This window comes from Nicotiana tabacum, chromosome 24, assembly GCF_000715075.1.
Source record: "Nicotiana tabacum cultivar K326 chromosome 24, ASM71507v2, whole genome shotgun sequence".
NCBI classification, from domain to species: Eukaryota; Viridiplantae; Streptophyta; class Magnoliopsida; order Solanales; family Solanaceae; genus Nicotiana; species Nicotiana tabacum.
In genome coordinates this window covers 30,481,815-30,503,016 of record NC_134103.1, presented here as the reverse complement: position 1 = coordinate 30,503,016, position 21,202 = coordinate 30,481,815, and the positions used below count along the sequence as shown (strand labels likewise).

At 35.3% G+C, this 21,202-nt stretch overlaps 1 protein-coding gene across 1 annotated transcript; it reads left to right on the top strand.

Annotated features, from left to right (window-relative positions):
- Positions 1–14,927: 14,927 nt before the first annotated feature.
- On the top strand, positions 14,928–20,465 carry LOC107775867 (TORTIFOLIA1-like protein 4). Its single transcript, XM_016595663.2, has 5 exons — positions 14,928–15,934; positions 16,165–16,273; positions 17,981–18,567; positions 18,743–19,256; positions 19,976–20,465. Exons 1-4 carry the CDS (start codon positions 15,146–15,148, stop codon positions 19,247–19,249), a joined length of 1,992 nt encoding a protein of 663 aa, XP_016451149.1. The 5' UTR covers positions 14,928–15,145; the 3' UTR covers positions 19,250–19,256; positions 19,976–20,465.
- The last annotated feature ends 737 nt before the right edge of the window (positions 20,466–21,202 follow it).

The following is a 21,202-nucleotide window of genomic DNA, read 5'->3' as shown; positions in this document are numbered from 1 at the left end:
TGACTTTTAGTTTTAATTAAAGATTGAATCTTTATTATCCAAAATTATTTCCTATAAGTTTTGTATGATTTGAAGTTATTATGGCTAGATTTGAGCCATCTGAAGGTTGTTTCACTCGAAAAGGTCATTTTGGAGTATCGGTCTAGCGTTTTTGAGGTAAATATCTTGCCTAACTTTGTGTAAGGGAACTACCCCTTAGGACTTGGGTCATTTGTGCTCTTTGTGTCTTGTGAAAGCTGTGCACGCGAGGTGACGAGTACGTACTCGAGCTTATATATGGAAATTGACATGTCTAGACTCTTAGGTATCTTTTATGTTTTTAATTGGAATGGTTAGCACATGTTATATCTTTTATTCGCCGTGTCTACTATCACATGCTTTATTTGAAGTTGTTGTTACATGTCACATTCTTTACTTGTCGAGTTTGATTATATATGTTTTATTTGGAGTTGTTATCACTTTGTGTCACTATGTGATTTCTTTTATTGTGGAGCTACTCTTAGTTGAAATTGTCGTCACACGATATCTTATATTGTCGGGTTGACTCCATGAATTTTGATGTAGAACTAGTTCGTGTCATCTCTCTCATTGTCAGCCTAATTCATACATTAGAGTCCGAAGTTTGCCATTCCATAGAAGTACGATTACTATCGAGGTTATCCTTAAACAATTAATTAGAATTAAAGTTATCGAGAGTTATTAATCTATTTTAATCGAAGTTGTGTTTAAAGAGGGGTGTTGTTCCTTGTTGAGTTACTGTTCCATTCATTTTGTAGTTATTAAGATTCTATATACATTGTGTTGAGCCGTGGGCTTTTTTTGTGAAAATATTGATATCGTTGAATCCTTTGAAAGGTTGTGGCCTACAGACAATTGTGATATGAGTTGTTATGTTATGTTGTTATAATGATAACACTTGTGAATTGTTGTATGGTTTGGTTATTGTTTAGCGGAGTATAAGGCTGGCATTTCACCGCCGTTGTTGTGCGAAGTATAAAGGTGCCATTTCACCGTTGTTGTTGTTGTCATGCATAAGGGTGGCATCTCACTGTTGTTGAATGTATGGAATAATACGGGTAGCTATTGTACGGAGTGATACCGGTGGCTATAGGAGTGATAAGGGTGGCTATTATACGGAGTGATACCGGTGGCTATAGGAGAGATAAGGGTGGCTAATTATATTGTCATGGCAGAGTGATACGGGTGACTATCGGAGAGATTAGGGTGGCAATGTCAGGGATGATGTGTGATGGTTTGGAGACATTGTGTTGGAAATTTTAGTGTGATAGTGTGATTTTCCTTGTGTTTGTCATAGACCTTACGTGACTTGTCTTGTTTCTTCGATGAGCTGTTCGATGTCTTTGATATCATTTGTTGGCTTGGGCTGCAGTACTATACTCGCACAAGCATACACCATAACATGCCGCTTATACTAGTTGAGGAGTAGATACACATAGCCCTTACCATGACGGGCTGTAACTGCAGCGTAACTACCACTAAATCCCCCTGTGCCACGAGGCCTCTTGGCCTCCCTATCCTCTCTATCACGGTCTCACATACCCTCCAACCTCCGTGCAATCTCAACCACCCGTTGATACAAAGTGTTTGACTCCAACTCTCTAGCCATACTGAATCTAATACTCTAGTTGAACCCCTTGATGAATCGACGGACTTGCTCCCTGACCGTAGCAACCAATGTTGGTGCATGCCTGGACAAATCATTTAATCAAACAGCATACTCCGACACTGACATAGTACCCTGGCGCAGCCGTTCAAACTCCGCATGCTAAGCATCCCGAAGGGTCTGAGGAACAAACTCTCTCAATAAAAACTCTGAAAATCAATCCCATGTAAGTGAAGTTTCCTCGGCTGGGCTACCCACCTCGTACGTCGGCCACAGCTGATATTCCGCTCCCTTTATTTGGAGCGTAGTAAAAGAAGCCTCACTCGTCTCCAAAATGCCCATAGTACGGAGAATACAGTGATACTCCTCAAGAAAATCATGTGCATCCTCTAAAGCCAAAACACTCAAAGTAGGAGGGTGGTACTTCTTGAACCTATCGAGCCTGAGCTGCTCCTCCTCGGATGTTGCTGCCCTAACCACGGGCTGAACTGGAGCAACAGGTTGTACCGGTATAACCTCTGAGACCTGATCAAGCTGGACACGCTACTCTAGGTATGAGCCGCGGGAGTCTGTGCTCTTTCCTAAGCCTGAGATATGGCTGGTGCAAGTGGGATCAACCCCGCATGAGCTAAGGTACTGAACATGCTTAGAAACTATGCGAGGGTCTCCTGAAGTACTGGGGTAGCAATAGGCGCCTCAGGTGTCTAACCCCTAACTAGACCTACTGGTGGCTCCTTTGTCGTAGCTCGGGTAGGTGATCTGGCTGCACCCCGTACCCGTCCTCGGCCTATGCCCCGACCCCAGCCTCGCTAGAGTCGCGGGTATCTGATCGTCGAGTCCTGCAGTGTGTGTCCTCACCATCTATGAGATAATAAAAAGTCAAAGATTTAGTTTGCGATATCAACCAATTTGCACGATAAGGAATCAAAGAAGTGAAGTTTTCCTAATAGTTTCGTAGTCTCTCGAAGATAAGTACAAACGTCTCTGTACCGATCCGCAAGACTCTATTAAACATGCTTATGACTCGTAACACCTATGAACCTAGAGCTCTGATACCAACTTATCACGACCCAAATTTCTCTCTTAAGTATGTCGTGATGGCACCTAGTCTCAACGACCAGGTAAGCCTAACAATTTACAAAAAATGAGCAGATATATACTAACCAGTTTCTCAATTTCAATCATAATCTTTCCTTATACAATCACGTGAGTTTTACATTTGAAAATAGATTTTATTAAGATTTTTATACTTTTTCCAAAAAGTCAACAAACGTCAACCCGGGACCCGCCCGGTCAAAACCTGGGTCCAATAGTAGATTTGATCTACCCATGACCCCACGAGTTTATATATGTGATTAGTTTCAAAATCTGAGTCCAAATCGACTCTCAAAACTCAATTTCTTATTTTTCAAAATCTTGACAAAGTTTCATACATTTCTACTTTGATTCACATGATTTTGATGTTAAATTCTAAGATATGATTATAAATAGATTAGAATCACTTACCCAAGGTTTGTAGGTAAAAATCCCCCTCCAAATCGCCTCCTATCGAGTGCAGGGTTCAAAAATGAGAAAATGAACTCAAAAATCGTGTCTCCCAACTATTTGATCAGTTGCAGATGTCGCAATTGCGAATAAAGCCTCGCAATTGCGGCACTGAAGGCTTGGGGAACTTTCCGCAAATGCGAAGATAGGATCGCATTTGCGACCCCTGTTGCCCTCGAAATTGCGACAAGATCATCACAATTGTGACCTAGTCCATCCCAGAAGGCCTTCGCAAATGCGAACACTAGGTTCGCAAATGTGAAGCCAGCACACTTGACCTACCTTCGCAAATGCGAACTCAGATCTCGCAAATACGAGATTTGAGGCATGTGCAGAAAAACCTGGAACTTTGATTCCAACCACACTCCGCTAAGCGTCCGAAACTCACCCGAGCCCTCGGGGCTCTAAACCAAGCATTCACATAAGTCTAAAGACATCATTCTAACTCGCTCGCATGATCAATGTAAAAACAATATCTTAAACTACGAATTGAACTCTAAAACGCGTGATTTTCAAAGAGATTTTTAAGAACTTCTAAAATTACGACTAAGTGTCCGAATCCTATCAAATCAACTCCAAACGACACCAAATTTTGCAGAAAAGTACTAAATGCCATAATGGACCTATTCCAAATCCCAAAATCAAATTCCGAGCTCAACAGCTAAAAGTCAACCTACAGTCAAACTTTTCACTTAAAATTACCAAATTTTCACAAATCAACCTACGGACTTCTAAAATCAATTACGGGCATACGTCCAAGTCCAAAATCATTATACGAAGATATCATAGTCATAAAAATACAGTTCCAGGGTCGTTTTTATAAAAGTCAAAGTTTTGTCAACATTTTCAATTTAAAGCTTCTCGGTCTAGAATCAAGGGTCCAATTCAACCCGAAAGCTTCTCGGAATGAAACTAATAAATCCCGCAAATCATAAAAGTACAAACACACAAGTGCAAAGCAATAAAAGGGGTAACAGGGCACAATTACACAAAATGACCGATCGGGTCGTTACACTACCCATCTTTTCAACTTCAGGTATAGCGCATCTAATATATGCGCTATAGTTGTACTTTCGCTGACATTTGAAAATCATGTACAGCGCATGGATTGCATGCGCTATACCTTAACCGACAAATATTTCGTTAAGGTATAGCGCATGCAATCCATACGCTATACATAAAATGGTCACAAGTTTTTTTTCCTACCTATTTTTGTGCTTTGAGTCCAAAAAAATCACACTTTGATTTCGGACTCCAGTGTGATGGGGGTGAGGGTGAGAGGGGCCAAAAGAGGGAGTGCGGGTGGGGAGTAGGGGAAGAATTAGAGGGCGGATGTGGGATGCAGGTGAGGATGTAGGGGCTCATGGAGTGGTGAGGATAATTGGTAGGGGTGTTAGGGGGATGGGGAGGAGATAATTGGCGTGAAACGCCACTTATGGAGTTTGTTTTCTCAACTCTCACCAAAGTTACCTTATTTTTAAGAATTAATACAATAAAATCTCCTTAAACTATCATGTTTTTGTCAGTTTTCTACTTAAATTATTTGGTATCCCCACAACCCTTATGAACTATATTGTCCTTCATATTTAAACTCGTTTGTTGCATACATGACATAACGTGTGTAATAACTCGCTTGGGAACGCGTGATTGCTAAAAAAACCATCAAAATGGCCCACGTGACATATCGTAATTGCTAATTAGCCTAATACCCTCTTAATATATTTTTAAAAATATTCTCCTTATATCCTTATATCCATCTTTCTTCCTTACATTGTCACCATTCTTCCTTACTTTTCACCTTTCTTTTTTATTTTTCACCTTCTTCTTTATTGTTTTCAACTTTTTTTCTTCAGTACTCCATATGGGTTTCGTGTGAAAAAATTTATCTCTCTTGTTTTCTCTAAAATAAGTTATTCTCTTTCTTACTTTAGTCTTGTTTCATATCTTACACATATGTTTTTAAGAATGTCCATTTAAATCTTCTTATTAAACCCTTCACCTTGTAAAGAATAAAGCTGAATCTCTTGAACATTGTTTGTGTAATCTAGAATTAAAAAATATAGTTGCTGGCCAATTGGTTCTTTATTTGTGAAATTTTATTTTGTATAATCTTGTTTATGTAATATAAGATGATTTTCAGAAATACAACACTATATGCCGTCATTTATTTTTATTGTGCATCCAAGTGAATATAACTAAGGACTTATTAAATCATATTCTAGCATAAAGTACAACGACAATTAAACCTAAAATTAACACATTACATTAGATATTATTTTGGCCAAAACTTCTAGAATTAATGTGTTACATCTCGTACTTTTCTACAGAGGATTTGTGACCGTAAGACTCCGTAAGTTTATCAACATTGATACCGTTAGATATTATGTTAATGTGGTATTTTCTTTTAAGTGGAGTATTTTAGTAAAAGTTTTATAAGTATAATTTTGAATAGTTACCATTATTACTATTATCGGATATGATAAATTATACACCTAATATGAGAAAGTTTATGAGATTTTATTTATTGTAAAGATAGAAATTATTTTTTTCACAAGAAAAGAAGGTTATCTTTTTATCATTTTAAGAATTAAGCGTACGTGGATTTTTACTCTTTATATGAGATTAGAAAAATTATAAGTTGAGAAATGTATGTATTTTTACATGGATATTTTAGTAAAAATAATAGTGTATGTATTTACTTTATATATTACCATATGACCATGATAGTATGATGTAAAAAGTACATAAAAAAAATAAATAGAATTTTAAGTAATTTGAGATAATTTTTAATTGTGCGGGTAATTGATTAATTATCGGATAGCGGGATATTACCTAATTAATTAATTAATTATAGGATAAGATTAAAATCCCCACCCCACCCCCACGTGGCAGCAAGTGGAGTAAGACATAGGTGACTCTTACCTTTAGACAAATCAATTAGTAGGCAACTAGATATCAAACTTAAGACAATTACACGTGAAAAGTGAAATGATTTTGGTCTATCTCTAACTTATCATCAAGGTTATCAAATTCATTTGTTGCAAGGGATTATATATTTTGTAAGTAAGACACTTACGGTGGAAAGTCTCAAACATGATTTTACAAAGTGGCTCTTGTTTCATATATCTTGTTTCATATGACTCTTCTACAAAGTGAGATAGATTGACGTGATTTTGCTCGTCAAACAATTTCATACGAAATTATACTGCGTAATAGCAACGGAATTTTGCGATTCTAAAGGAGTACGGTGCAACCTTTTCCAAGAACATCATATGGATTTTTCTCTACTCCAGGTATGTTAAGGTTAAGCTCTTCCTTCATTTTGCATGATCTCGTAATTACACAAGTTTGATAATGAGGTATAAAGAAAATATTCATGTCCCGGAATTTACGTATATTTTTCTAGTCTTGTAAGTTACAATATTTCCCTTATCGGAACTTCATATTCAATTGAGTATTTCCTTTTTCCAGTCAAGAGAGCAAAAAGTCTATATATACAGTATTACAGTATTTTCATTATCATCGAGCTATAATCGATGGGCAGGTCCCTATTGGGCAACCTCTGATCAGATGGTAAGTTATATACCGAGCCTACTGTGGCTGAGCGCCTATGAGCAAGCCCAGTTAGCCGAGATACAGAGCCTAGTATGGCCGAGCGCCTATGAGCGAGCCTACTACGGCAGAGCAGTTATATATATACCGAGTCTTATAAGGCCGGACAACTATTTTACTTACTATATTGAGAGAGTTGAGTCACTGTCAGCAGGTAAGCATATCTTCAGATTATCATTGACTTCCAGTTGCTTTCAATTATTGTATTATCAGTTCAGTTTCAGCTTTCAGTATAGTGCCTTACATACTCGGTACATTATTTCGTACTGACGTCCCTTTTCTGGGGGCGCTGCATTTCATGCGTGTAGGTTCAGACAGATAAACGGGTATACCTCCTCATTAAGTGTTGCCCGAGTTCAGCTTGATCGGTAAGCTCCATGCCTTTCGGAGTTGCCGGGTCTAGAGCTTTATGTACATATTGTGTATAAATGTATATATGTTATGAGTAGGTCGGGAAGCTGTTCTGATCACAGTATATCCACCAGTAGAGGCTTGTAGACATATCCTGTCAGTTAGTGCAGCATGTTAGGCTTGTAGGCCTTGTATGTATATTTGGTTGGTTTGTCAGCTGTAGTAATTATAACGACCTTGTCGGCCCGGTTTTATATTGATATTTATTCAGCATTCGCAGTTGTCTTGCAATGTGGCCCATGGCCAAAGTATGACATCATATGTTCAGAGTCCCTTAGTCGCAAGTTGGTACGCAAGGATAGGTGAGGCACCGAGTGCCAGTCTCGCCCCCTGGTTCGGGGCGTGACATAATGAGTCATCTACATCATGAATAAACTACATAAAAACTTAGTACAAATCATAAGTTAATACATTTAGACAGACGCATCTCTAATAATGTAACATTGGGTTTAATATATAGGAAAATATTATTCAAGGGGATATAGGGACACTAGATAGTTTAAGTAGGTAACTGATAAAACAATGATAGTTTGAGATTTTTAGGTTGAGTTAAATAGCCACATGTAGTGTCACGTGACACGTTTTTTAGATAATTAGGAGCGTGTACCAGACGCACATCTAAGAATGCAACGAAGGATTTTAATATTAAGTGCAATATAGTTCAAAGGGGTTTTTAGGATACCCAATAATTTAAGTAGGAAACTGACAAAAACGTGATAGTTTAGGGAGTTTTAGGGTATTAAATTTATTTTTGAAGAACTTCTTTCTTGACCAAATAAGAAATAATTGGAAAAATATTTTCTTCCATACTAAACACACCCTATATATTAAGTATTAACTATTTTTTCTCAAATCAATTTATTTAAGAATTTTACAGTCTCATATTTTTCACATTGCATCCGAAACTTAAAGCACAAGAGTGTAATATAATATAGTTATACACTAGCTAGATAAGGCGCAAATACTAAAGCTTATGGCACACTATTTATGAACTATAAAAAAAGGAACTACGGATTAGTTTGGAAATCTTCCTAAAATCCATTTAAAAGACGAGTACTTTTGAGAATTCTTAACCACCGCAAATTAAATTGCATCAAATTATAGATGTTGAAATCGTCACAACTTGACACAATTTGACAATGTTATTGTCCATTTCCATAATAAAATCTTCGCAAAATTAACTTTTTCTTCAAACATTTTATCTCTTTCCCCATAAACTTTTTCGAAAAAAAAGAGAGGAAAACTCTCCAAAAATTGTCCGGATAGGCTTGAAAATGTCACACTTTAATTTCTGAAATTAAATTTGTTTTTATGAAGAGTATTTTTATTGAAAGATAGAAATTATAAATTTTGAAGATAAAAGAACCAATCTAATCTATGTGATAACAACAGTACATTACAATATGCCAAATAATGTTCCAATTTCCAATCAAATCCAAAAAGTGTCACATGCTTTCAAACCCAAGGGGATTGTCCCTATCTTCTTTTCTAAAAAAGGGAATATGTACATAAAACCATTATTACACTTTCATCAACGTTTCACATTTTATCCTCTCTTTTGATTCCTTCTACTATGATTGCATATTCTTTTAGCTTGGATATATCACGGGACTTTTCTGTTGTTTTTCACCAACTTGAGCTTTATTTCATTTTGGTTAAAAATCTCAGAATCTGTTATAGGGTATAGAGTAGTCTAGTACCCACGTATTTTAACTAGCTCATACACTTTATTTTATCCTCATTTACTATGTTCACATGCACAACAATCTTTCCTTTATTTTCTTCTTTTGTAGGAAAGAGTTATTTTCCTATCTCAAAAAAGGCTGGATATATGAAATAATTAATCAATTGGAGAACGATGGTATTATCAAAGTGATTCTCGTTCTTGTGAATCAAAATGTACATTACATTAATTAACAATCGGTAGATGTAGATGCATTTGTCAAAAGTAAGAGGTCTCTGTGACAGAGGTATTGTCTCACATGCACAGTTGTGTCTCACAAGAATTTCGTCTCAGACGAAGAATTTGGACAATAGACACATAGTCGCCGTTTTTGCGTAAAACTGTTGACGAATAGGTCTTTCGACGGTACAACTATATCAACAGAGTGTCTTAGACAAGGATTAATTTTGACAAGGCACATACTCACCGTTCTCACATATGTAACAACTGTTAACAGACAAATTAGTCAACAATAAAAATTTGTTAGTATATTGTGTTCATAAACAGACATTAGTTTAGAAAAGAAAAAAACTAGAAATGAAAACTATTCCGAATCCAAAGCTTTCTTGTGTGTCCTTAATGAATCATTATTGCCTAAGATATTTGGATTAATTCTCCTACGATAGAACGAAACACTATTTTGTAAAAGTGACAATGCAAATTACAAAACTTCAGCGAACACAAATGACAGAGCAAATCACTCATTGGACAGTTACATTTCACTTTTGGAAAGTCAACAGAAATGTAGAGAAGAGAGGGAGAGGTTGATGATTTCGGTAATGAAAAATGACGTCATACCTCTGAATTTATAGCCTTTGCGTTGGAATCGAAAGGGTGTGAAGATGCCTTTTTTGAAAATTAAACAAGGTTGTGTGTCTGTTCGGGAGAGTATCGTTATGTCCGTAAAATTAAAATTAAAATTACCGCACAAACAATAACGGAAAAAAAAAATAGAAAAGAATAAATGATTTTGGTCCGAAAAATATATTAATCAATAAGATTATTTGACCAAATCCAAATTCAAAGCCGAGTGACATAAGACTTGCTTTCTTTTCAAACTCTTTCAGAACTAAGAAAAAATTACTTTTATATGTAAGCACAATGTATAATCTTTCTCTTCCTTTACAATGAGGAACAAATTTCTTTAACAAAAGGAATCTTTTTCTATATTTCATTTCCTCCATCTATTTTTCCTCCAATTTTCATTCTCACAAGTCACATCAACTAAAAATTTAATACAATTCACGCAAGAACAGGAGAGAGCATATTTATTTTGAATAACCATCTCAGAGAAATGAAAGAGAAGAGAATTTAGGCCTGTATCTACTTCTATCTAATATAGGACATTGAACAAGGTCCTATATATGCTATCAAAAAAAATATATATTTAATTAGATGATGATCCATGAAGTTGAATCTTATAGTAATATTTTTACTATTGGGGGCTTTCGATTGCATGTTTGATCACATGATGGCAGGAATTAATACAAGTTTTAGTTCATTTGCAGAATCATGTGATCACAGGATAAAACTATTCTCCAATTTTTTAATCTCGCTTTCAAGTGTCAACCAATTATGAAATTTGAAGTTTATGTGTTTTGAACTTGTTATCAATCTTTTTAATTATTGAATTTGTAATTAAATTTTTAAATATAAATATAAGTTTTAAGCAAAAGTACTGAAGTAGTAAATAAAATTATTGCTCCGCCCATGTCCATGTGGGATAAGTAAATGAGTATTTGGTGAGAAATGAATTAAAATTTAGTGTTTGTGTTGAATACAGTACTGAAATAAGCTCGTATCAAGTGCACATTAGTACCCAAAGGTGAAAGGACAGGCAGTTTTATTTTTTGTTTGAGCAGAAAATGCCAAGGAAGATAGTATCTAGCCACTTCACTCCCTATCTTCTAGTTCTAGTTCTAGTTCTAGGTAAAAAGAAAGAAAAAGAAAAAGAGAATAAAAGAAGTGATCTAGTTAGAGTTGAATGAATTTCCATCAACCCATGTGTCAGATCACGTGATTGCCTGTTGTTTGAAGACTTTAAAGAAATCTGGCTCTCCCATATCATCCTCACATGCCAATCACTCACTTCTTCTCCCTCTACATTTAGGTTTTTATTATTATTATTATTATTATTATTATTATTATATTAGCTCTTCTCTAGGTTTTAGCTTCCTTTTCACGGACAAACAATAACTAGTTCGACTCTCCAAATTCAAAATCATCTTTTTGGCAAAGTTATATAAATGAAAACATATTATCCCAAACTAAAGAGACTATTTTAAAGAAATATATGAATATATATATATGATAATCATAAAGTTAAAATTAGTAAGTGAATCGATCGGTTTTTACATTTTGAATCAAGCTTCGTACAATACTATTCATGCTCTGTCTTTCTCTTCCTTATTTTACTATATATTGACTTCTCTTTTCAAAAGATAAAAGAAAACAAATCGTACCAACGTGCTCCAACATGGCTAATATTGAGAGACTCACGTAAACAAATAAAGTGGAATCTTGGAAAACAAGAAATTAAAGAAAAATACAAGAAGGAAAATAGATTAGATAAAAATGATTAGGCATTTCCCATAGACCATGTTAACAGACGGAATATTTGTAGGGAACCAAGCCTATATTCTTGGTTTATCATGATTGAAGAGACTGCAATAAGTGAAAAGTGTATTATTTCTCATAATTGCAGGGGTTTTCCTGTCTTAATTATTGAACCTAATTAGCTACTAATTTGTCAAATACAGAATATTAGTATTTTGCATGGAGATGATTAAGAGATTTTCATTTGCTACCACATGGTTTAGCACCCTTTCGTTAATAGGAGCCAGTTTAAGATAACGTACATTGTTGTGAACTATAGATTTGCTTTATTCAAATCAAACTCATTTTATCTTTTAAATAAGAATAAATGCTAATGTCGTAAATTAATGATTAAAATATCCGTGGCAGGACAAGTTATTATCTGTGGGAGCAATGTGCATATATTTATGAGAAATAATTGAACTGTCGTCGTCTAGTTTTTTTCATGTGCTGTAGACTTATTAAAGTGAGTTGGCCTTGTTTATACTAGTAGCTAGTATTATGAGCAAGACGACCTACTATGCTAGATTCATTTTCTTCACCTATTATTTAGTGAGAATTAAAATAATGCACTCCAATCATGAGACATACATTGCACTGCCCCTATTAAGTGGAAAAACCTAATGCATATATATTTGCATAATGTGGTATAAATAATAAGTTATATATACTAATGGTATTAGGTATAGTTATTATTATTAGTGTAATTTAACTTATAATAACTACTACTCCATTAGTTATCGTTTTATTATGTTCTCATTTAATATCTATCATTAAAATTTACATATACTAATCTTATATGTAATTAACTTGATCGTGTAAATATATTGAATACAATCAATGCATATAATTTTAGCATCCTTAGTTATATTACTAATCTTATAGTGTGCTGGTGGTTAAAAGCAAAAAGTATAAAAGCTTATTTCCTCACTGAAAGATTTAGGCCAAACTCGTAGACGGCCCCTTATATATGAGTCTTGACCAAGATTTTAGTATTGTAACTTATTTGATGTTGCAGGATACAGAAATTCACCTGCCGAATTTATACCAAAAAGTTTATAATCTTTCTTAAAGAGGTATCATCAGCCTCTATTTCAAGACATGAATTCCATCAATTTTAGAGTTAGTTTTAAAAAATTTACTAAGAGTTTTTCCATATTAGTTCATCTAGACCATACATAATGTGTATTTTTAAGCTTCAATTGTGATCATTATGTTACACTTACAATGATCAAAGTTGAATTATTGGAAAGCAACAATGGAATTTAAATTTCCCCCCCTCATAATTTCGACTTAGATTGTTTTTTGCAGTCCGTCTTTTGTGGGATTTGCTTCGGCCCCTCTAAATACTCGATCCTATACTATATGTACCATTATGGTAAAATGATTAATCTTGTTCGTAGGCAATTGCATGTCTGTCTTTTATGAGTACCATTATCGTACAAGTGAACAATGATTAATCTTATTGGAGTATTTGATTTGATATGGGTAAAGTTGATTCTATTTTATATGGTAAAAAAATAAACCAAAGTTTCCTGCAGTGGTGAAGAATATACAGTAACTGTGATGAATTAATATCTACTGATGTGATAGCACAATCTTTGTGACATTGAAAAGAAGATTCAGTAGGTACATCATAACAATAATTGAACTGGGACAAGTTCAAATTTTAATAAATTTCTGATCAAAATTGTTCAATTGGTAATTCTTGCTAAAACTCAATAAAAAATATATACTATAATGCTCACATTCACAGTTATTTGTTCTCTTATTTGAAATGATAGGATTCCAAGTGCACAGTTTAACTTAATTTGAATTCAATTATTGATTGTTGAACAATTGAAATAAAACATACATATCTAAAGTGAATCATATTTTTTACAATTAAAGATATTTTTAAGTAGTAACACAAATTAGTTTAAAAAATAATTAGCACTCTGCAGAAGATAAGAGTACTTTATAGGCTAATTTTCACGAAAAAAAACAAGATTTATTGGTGAGGGGATTTTATAAATGGGCTTGGTTTTTGGAGGGATGTTGTTTCCCATAGTCATTCTGATCAAGAAATTACCGACTATGTTATATAGGGTAAAGTATTGGTCAATTAAGAACTCTTATATCCAACATATGAAAGTAGCCGAAATAAGGATGTTGAGGTGGATGTGCGGGCATTCTAGCAGAGATAAAATTAGGAATGAAGTTATCCGAGACAAGGTAGGAGTGGCCCCAGTGGAGGACAAGATGCGTGAAGTGAGGTTAAGATGGTACGGGTATGTGAGAAGAAGAGCCGATGATGCCTCCGTGAGGAGTTGTGAGAGATTGGTTGTGGTGAGCACGAGGAGAGATAGAGGTAGGCTTAAGAAGTATTGGGGTGAGGTGATTAGGCAGGACATGATTAAGCTTTAGCTTACTGGAGACTTGACCCTAGATAGGGGGTGTGGAGGTCGAGTATTAGGGTATAAGCTTAGGGGATAGTTGGGTGTATCTCTTTGTCATCCTAGTGGCAGTAATATTAGTCCTGTAGTCTTTTTTCTCTCTTTCCTCTACGTAGAGCTATATTCCTACCAGTTAGTTCTTTCGCTTCAATTATTTTACTATACCACTCTTGTTTATATATCGATGTTGTTATTGCTTATTGCTACTGTTCCTTTTCATTTTGTCTTTGAACCGAGGGTCTTCGGAAAAAGCCTCTCTACCTCCTGCTCCTTTTCATTTTGTCCCTGAGCCGAGGGTCTTCGGAAAAAGCCTCTCTACCTCCACGAGGTAGGGGTAAGGTCTGCGTACACACTATCCTCTCCAGACTCCACTTGTGAGATTATATTGGGTATGTTATTGTTATTATTGTTGATTCAGATCAAGAAATTGCATCAGATGGACATTTTTAGAACCAACATTTATATTTGATTTTAATTAAAATTTTTGGTACAATAGCTTCACTGTCAAAATTTAAAACTCGTTGCTAGAATTTTGAAGCATACTACCAGAATTTTTCCATATGAAAATACTAACGATTGTCATGTTTTCTGACAAATCCTGGTGTTCATCATATGAAATTTTTTGACGATTGTCATTTTTGTAAATCTTGGGAATTACTGTATGAAAATTTCTTACGATTGCCATTTGTGATAAATCCTAGTTATCACATTATAAAAAATTATGGTGATTGCTATATTTTTGTAGTAAATTTTAATGATCATCATATCAGAAATTCTGATGGTTATTAGGAGCACTTGCCAAAATTTTGGCAAAAGCTATTTTTCTATAACTTTGTTTACAAGGGTTAAAAATTAATAATGACACCAAAATGTCCATTTGTAATTAATAATTAATAATGTCCGTAAAAACCATCTCCACAGAAGAAAATGTAATCGATTTTATTTAAATTAAAATAAACTCCTCTGTAACCAGCTGAGCCTTCCCGCAGATGATAAATCACTCCCTAACTTATGGCACAACTCCTTCCCACGTTCTCTCTGTAACATATAAAACCAGCTCCATTGACTCCCCATTCACACTTCCCTTACCTTTTTCCCTCTCTTTCCACCACCACCACTGTAACCGTCGCCGGCGGCTCAGCTTCCGTTACGGTTTTACTGTACCTCACCGGACACGGCATATTCTCCAGTTTGCCGCCAATGGCGCTACAGAGACAACCTAGTGATCTCAAAAATAGAGTGAATACATGCCTCAATAGATTATCCGACCGTGATACTCTCACTGTTGCGACGAATGAGCTCGAGTCAATAGCTAGAAATCTTAACAGTGAAGGTTTTGGTGCATTCTTGACTTGTATTTCTAGTACGGACTCTTCTGATAAATCTCCGGTGCGCCGGCAATGCGTTCGGCTTATCGGCGTGCTCTCGGCTTCTCACGGCGACGCTCTTTCACCGCATCTCGTTAAAATGCTCTCCTCCGTCCTTCGGCGACTTCGTGACCCTGACTCTGCCGTTCGTTCGGCCTGTGTAGAAGCTGTTTCGTCAATTGCGTCAGAAATCACTCAACCGCCGTTTTCGTCTATTTTGAAGCCTTTAATAGACGCTATTATGCACGAACAGGATATTAACTCGCAGATCGGAGCTTCATTGTGTCTCGCGGCAGCGATTGAAGCGTCGCCTGATCCTGAGCCGGCGGAGCTGAAGAAACTGCTGCCGAAGTTGTTGAAATTGGTGAAGAATGATAGCTTTAAAGCGAAACCGGCGTTGTTGTCGCTCATTGGTAGTGTTGTGAGTGTTGGTGGTGCTTCGAGTAAAAATGTGTTGAATAGCATAGTTCCTATTACGGTTGAGTTTCTGAGTAGTTATGATTGGACTGTGCGGAAAGCCGCGGCGGAGACATTAGGAAGACTAGCGGTCGCTGAAAGAGAGTTGTTGTCAGAGTTGAAGGCCTTCTGCATCACGTCACTGGATAACAAAAGATTCGATAAGGTACAAATTACACTACATTTGTTGTTCCAATTTCGAAAATTTGATCGTAAATTCAAATTTTTAAGTTTTAAAAATAAAATTTACATATTTGGAAAAGTACTGCATATAAGCAAAAATAATTAACACTTCAAAATATATAAAAAATTTAAACTTATTTTGATAAATTGGAACAAACAGATTTGAAATTAAAAAGAAAAATTGGCTTATTGGATACTGCTTTAAATCTACAGGTGAAGGTTGTGAGAGAAACGATGAATCGGGCGTTAGAATGGTGGAACGAAGTTCCAGGTACTTCAGATGATGTTTTGCCTCAATCACTATCCAAGTTTCCCCCGAAAGGTAACATTCAATAAATGCTAACCTTTTCTGTGGAAAATTAAAGGTTCCGGTATTAAAGACAATTCCTATGTGAGAAGCTAGCCTAGGTGCTTGAATTCCCCTAGTTTTCATGAGGTATTATATTTTAATACCTAATATTTTTCTTCTAAGCAATCAGAGAGATGCGAGGATTCAAAATGGCTAGTGATGTTAAAAGAGAGCAATTAACAATGCTCAAATAGGATCTAGTTTCGAGTTTGTTACAGAGCTAAGTTTATATTGTATGGTGAACTCGCTAGTACCTTTGACGAAACTAATAGCCTGTTTAATTTTTTTGGGCCAATTTTTTTTTTTTTTTTTTTTTTTTGCCAAAAGTGCTTTTGTCAAAAAATTGAGGTGTTTGGCCAAACTTTTAAAAAGAAAAAAAGTGTTTTTGAGGAGAAGCAGAAACAGATTTTGAGAGCATAAAAATGTAGTTTCTCTCCGCACTTTTCTAAGAATCACTTTTGACGAAATATACTTATAAGCAGTTTTCAAAAGTTTGGTCAAACACTAATTACTACTCCAAAATACTTTTCAAATTAATTAGCCAAACACAAACCAATTCTCACCAAAAGTACTTTTTTGAAAAATACTTTTGAAAAAAACACTTTTCAAAATAAGCACTTCTCAAAATAAGCACATTTTAGTAGCTTGGCCAAACCGGCTATAAGTTAATCTCAACTCAAAAAAAAAATTATTCACAAAGTAGTTGTTTAATTTTTTTCCCTTGATCATGAACTAAAATGTCATTTTATTATTCGAAAAATATATTCAATTTTATAAATTATATGTGATGGCACTATAGCTACTTGAAAGCATGGAAATAGCGAATAAAAGATTTAAAAATTTAGAATTTGTATTTAATATAATGTACAAGATGCGTAGTAATAATTACCCACTGTTAAGTACTAAAATTTTAGGTTTAAAGTAAAAAATAAGAGATAGAAATACATGTCGTATATGGCGCAAACACTAGTTTCCTTGTATGGCGACTGACTAAAGTTGAATCTGATTTCCTAACACTATGGAAATGTTTGCTTAAAAGGAAGCTTTTATTGAAGATTGTTGGTTGGTAGGATAAGAGATTTTTTTGTTGGGTAAGAGTTACATATAGGCCAGTCTGGTTGCAAATTGGGAAGATGGTTACATATGTCTAGGCCTGCACAATTTAAAACTTGTAAACTCCTTTTCTTCTTAAAAATTCTTTTCTAGTTTAAATTTTCCGGACAAAACGCTTGTTATTACTAATTGATTATTAATGACATGCTATACACATGCACAGAAACACATCTTGTCAGATGAGTCCAGGTCCAGGGAATCTTGGGCTTTAACCATTTGTTCCCGGTTTCCTTGTCTGAAAAATGCAATCCTTTTAGTAACTAAACTATTTCAACCACATTTGCGTCACAGTAACTTTGTTCCAAGCTTTGGTTATAGTGAGCTTTCAGGCTATTCTCCCTTGTCAAATGTTGTATCTTCGTCTTATCCTAATTGCTGTTTTTATGTTTACTGTAACGTAATTGTATGACATGTTTCTACAAGAGATTGATGTGGATTCTTCCGCTATATATTTCGATCTTTAATCTCTTATTGTAAATGCAATTATTTAATCACCTACATTCTGCTACCTAAATTATCCTATGATATGCCAAATTTAAAGTATATAGTATGAATTTGTGTCTCCAGATTGTGGTAGTGGTGCTTGTTCGCCAACTCCTTCCAAAAGTTCGAGTGATACAGCCAGAGAGACCCCTCATCCGAAGAAAGCAACCCGCCCAAGCAAGTCACCTGCATCCAGTAGTTCTTCCTCTATCACCTCCCAGAAGAACAATTCTATTAGGTTCCGCCGCACAAAATCAAATGTCATAAGCTCCTGTAAGCTGGATTTAAGAAAATCCCCTGATGCAAAATTGAAACGGACTGTTTCACTGGCATCTTCATTGGAGCTGGATAATGAAGATGAACAGAAGAATCAAAATCCTAGAGTTCAAGATTCAGCAGATACAGTTAGTTGTAGCAGTTCAAACTCAGAATTAAAGTCAACTCTATTTAACAAACCACCTGATGAAAAGGTCCATAGGTATGGTAATTCACGGTCAAGTTCTCGGGTTGTTCCACTGTTTGAGGATTACAATTATAATATGGATGTACCTGATGGAAACATCGATGAAGATGCACCCTTGAGTCACAAAGAGTATGAGAATTTCTGTTCTATCAGCAAACAGCTTGTTCAGATTGAAAATCAACAGTCCAGTTTGTTGAACCTCCTCCAGGTACATTTCTTCTCCCCTCTGCTCAGCACCCTTCAAACATCGTATTTAACTTTTGGTCCCCATTTAGTTGCTGCCACTGTGCCACATCCTGTAGTCTGCATTATTTAAGAATAATGAGTTATATTTTGTGCCAAGAGACACATGCTGAGCTCAGCCTCTCTCTTCTTTGTTGCAGGGATTTATCGGCAGCTCACGAAATGGAATGAGTTCCTTAGAGAAACGTGTAAATGGTTTGGAGAGATTACTTGATGAAATGCAGCATGATTTGGGAATAACAACAGGGAGGATTTCAAATACCGATTTTACAGGAACTACATGTTTCATGCTCCCCCGTGCAGAATTTTTGAGTCCTAAATTTTGGAGAAGTTCAGAAGGGCAAAACTCAAATTCAAGAATATCTTTCTCCACTGGAAGCCAGAATACCACCATGTATAGTCAGCCAGAAACAGATGCTACCACCAAGATGTTGAACCAGGAAAATTTGATGGGCCAAAAGCAGAATAAGAATTTATCTTCACTGAACCATATGGGTGTCACTCAGAACGAACATAACTTATCATTACATTCTTCCTCCGGTAGAAGAAAAGAGAGAATAGCTCGAGATGGTGAAACTGCAGGTTTTTGTCATGTTGGTAGGCTTGACGGGACTTCATTTGCAAATTGCATACAGCAGCAAACTTGAGCACTAGGTGATTGTTTTTCTTTAGCTCGAAATGATGATATCTTAATTTCTGCCATCCATATCTTTGTTGAGCTTCTTTTCTGCTGTTGCCTTCATATTCTACTAGATTTTCTCCTTATCAGGATACCGACTGTTTGATTATTGAAGACATACTTGCCTGTTGTCTCTAATCATCCCAACAATTAGAAGCTTCCTAGTGATAATATAAGTTTGACAAAATATTTAATGCTGTCATCTTTTAAGTTTCTTCTTCCATGCTCTTTTTTGTATTTCTTAGTTCTCAACATAGTTTCGGCATTTGATGAAAAATTGATCCTTCGCTCCTGGCTATATACATCTAGAAGGGACGGTGCTCTGTTTCCTTGAGCACAGCTTGGACTCGGATTTGTTTGCGTAGTGTGTATAATAACTCTTCACTATGTTATTTTCCAACTCTTCAATGTAATTTGACGGCATTTACTGGTTTCCTCATTGGTTCTGAGTAGGAAATTTTTGTTTATGTTTGTCATTTTTGTCTGCATTGATGTCCATAATGAATTGAATAGTTTTTCCTGTTAATAATCGAAAGGTTATAATTTCCTGGGAACCCATTTATAAAGTCAAAACAATCTGTCAATCATATGTTGATCTTCTACTTGCAATGGAACTATGAAGCATTACAACTATACTCGCAGCTCAGAGGGTTTCTCTGCGTTATAAACTAATAATATTTCATTCTCTTAGCAGGTCGTGCAGGCAAAAAAACTTGAGTCTCAATGCTGAACTATTTAGGTAGAGAATCTTTATCCGATCTGAATCCGGGTGGATGGGACTAGAAGGAACCGTTTACTTGGAAAGATCAAAGCGAATTGTTGTGAAGAAGCCCAGCGGATCAGAAACCAAGCCAAATTTTCAATATTTATTACCTGGTCATTTGGGATACATTTAAGGGCTAATGAGTTCCATTGTCGGCAAGAAAAGGGGTGAAATCTATACAAAAGCTCTGAATGTTAAGCTTATCAATTTTAATCAATGCTGTTTATTCTAATTTATTCTGTTCTGAGGAATAGCTAGCTGCATAAAGTTTCTTCCAAAGGTACGCGCAAACGTTAGTCTAAAGTCATAAGCAACTTCTTGGAAATGATATATGTGTGGCCAGTTGCCTGACTGATATCAAATACTGGGTTGTAAAAAGCAATATTTTGGTCGAAAAGGAATTCTTGATGAGTCAAACGAAGACCTGCTTTGTTCCCTGGTTGTTGACAAAGTATACCTACGCGTCTTGAGTCAAGTAACTAATTTCTCACACGATGTGATAACTGGTAAAGTCCTTACTAATTCGAACATGTTGACAAAGGAGAATGCGAAGCCAGAAATTTCGCCAAAAATATTTAAAATTTAATTTACGCACATAAAAAATAATTTTTGATCTTTATATATAATATAAAATTTTATATATACAATATAATTTTTCGATAAAGGGTATTCGGTTAACCACCCTCCGAAAGCATGGGAAGGGGAGAGAAACGTGCACCATGTTAATCTTAAGATATTACTGGTAAAAGTGGGAATAACTTATCTATAAGTATTTACATTAAATCAATGAATGTTACATCACATGATCATGATAAATTTAAATGTATTCTCACCCCAAGTTATACTTAACCACGGCAAATTTCTCTGATTTGATACAAATACCAAGTGAGTACGTTTTTCCCTTCAAAAGTTTTCCGGTGCTTTAACTAGGAGCCCGTTTGGATTAGCTTAAAAAAGTGACTTTTAAGCACAAGTGCTTAAAAGCAACTTTTAAGTGCTGGAGCTTATTTTAAAAATAAACAGTTACATGTTTGGATAAAAATGGTAAAACTTAAAAAAAGTTGTTGAAGTGTTTGGTAAACAATTGCTGGTAAACACTTTTTTCTATTAAAAAGACAAAAATATCCTTAAAGTTGTTAATATTATAAAGGAGTTAAT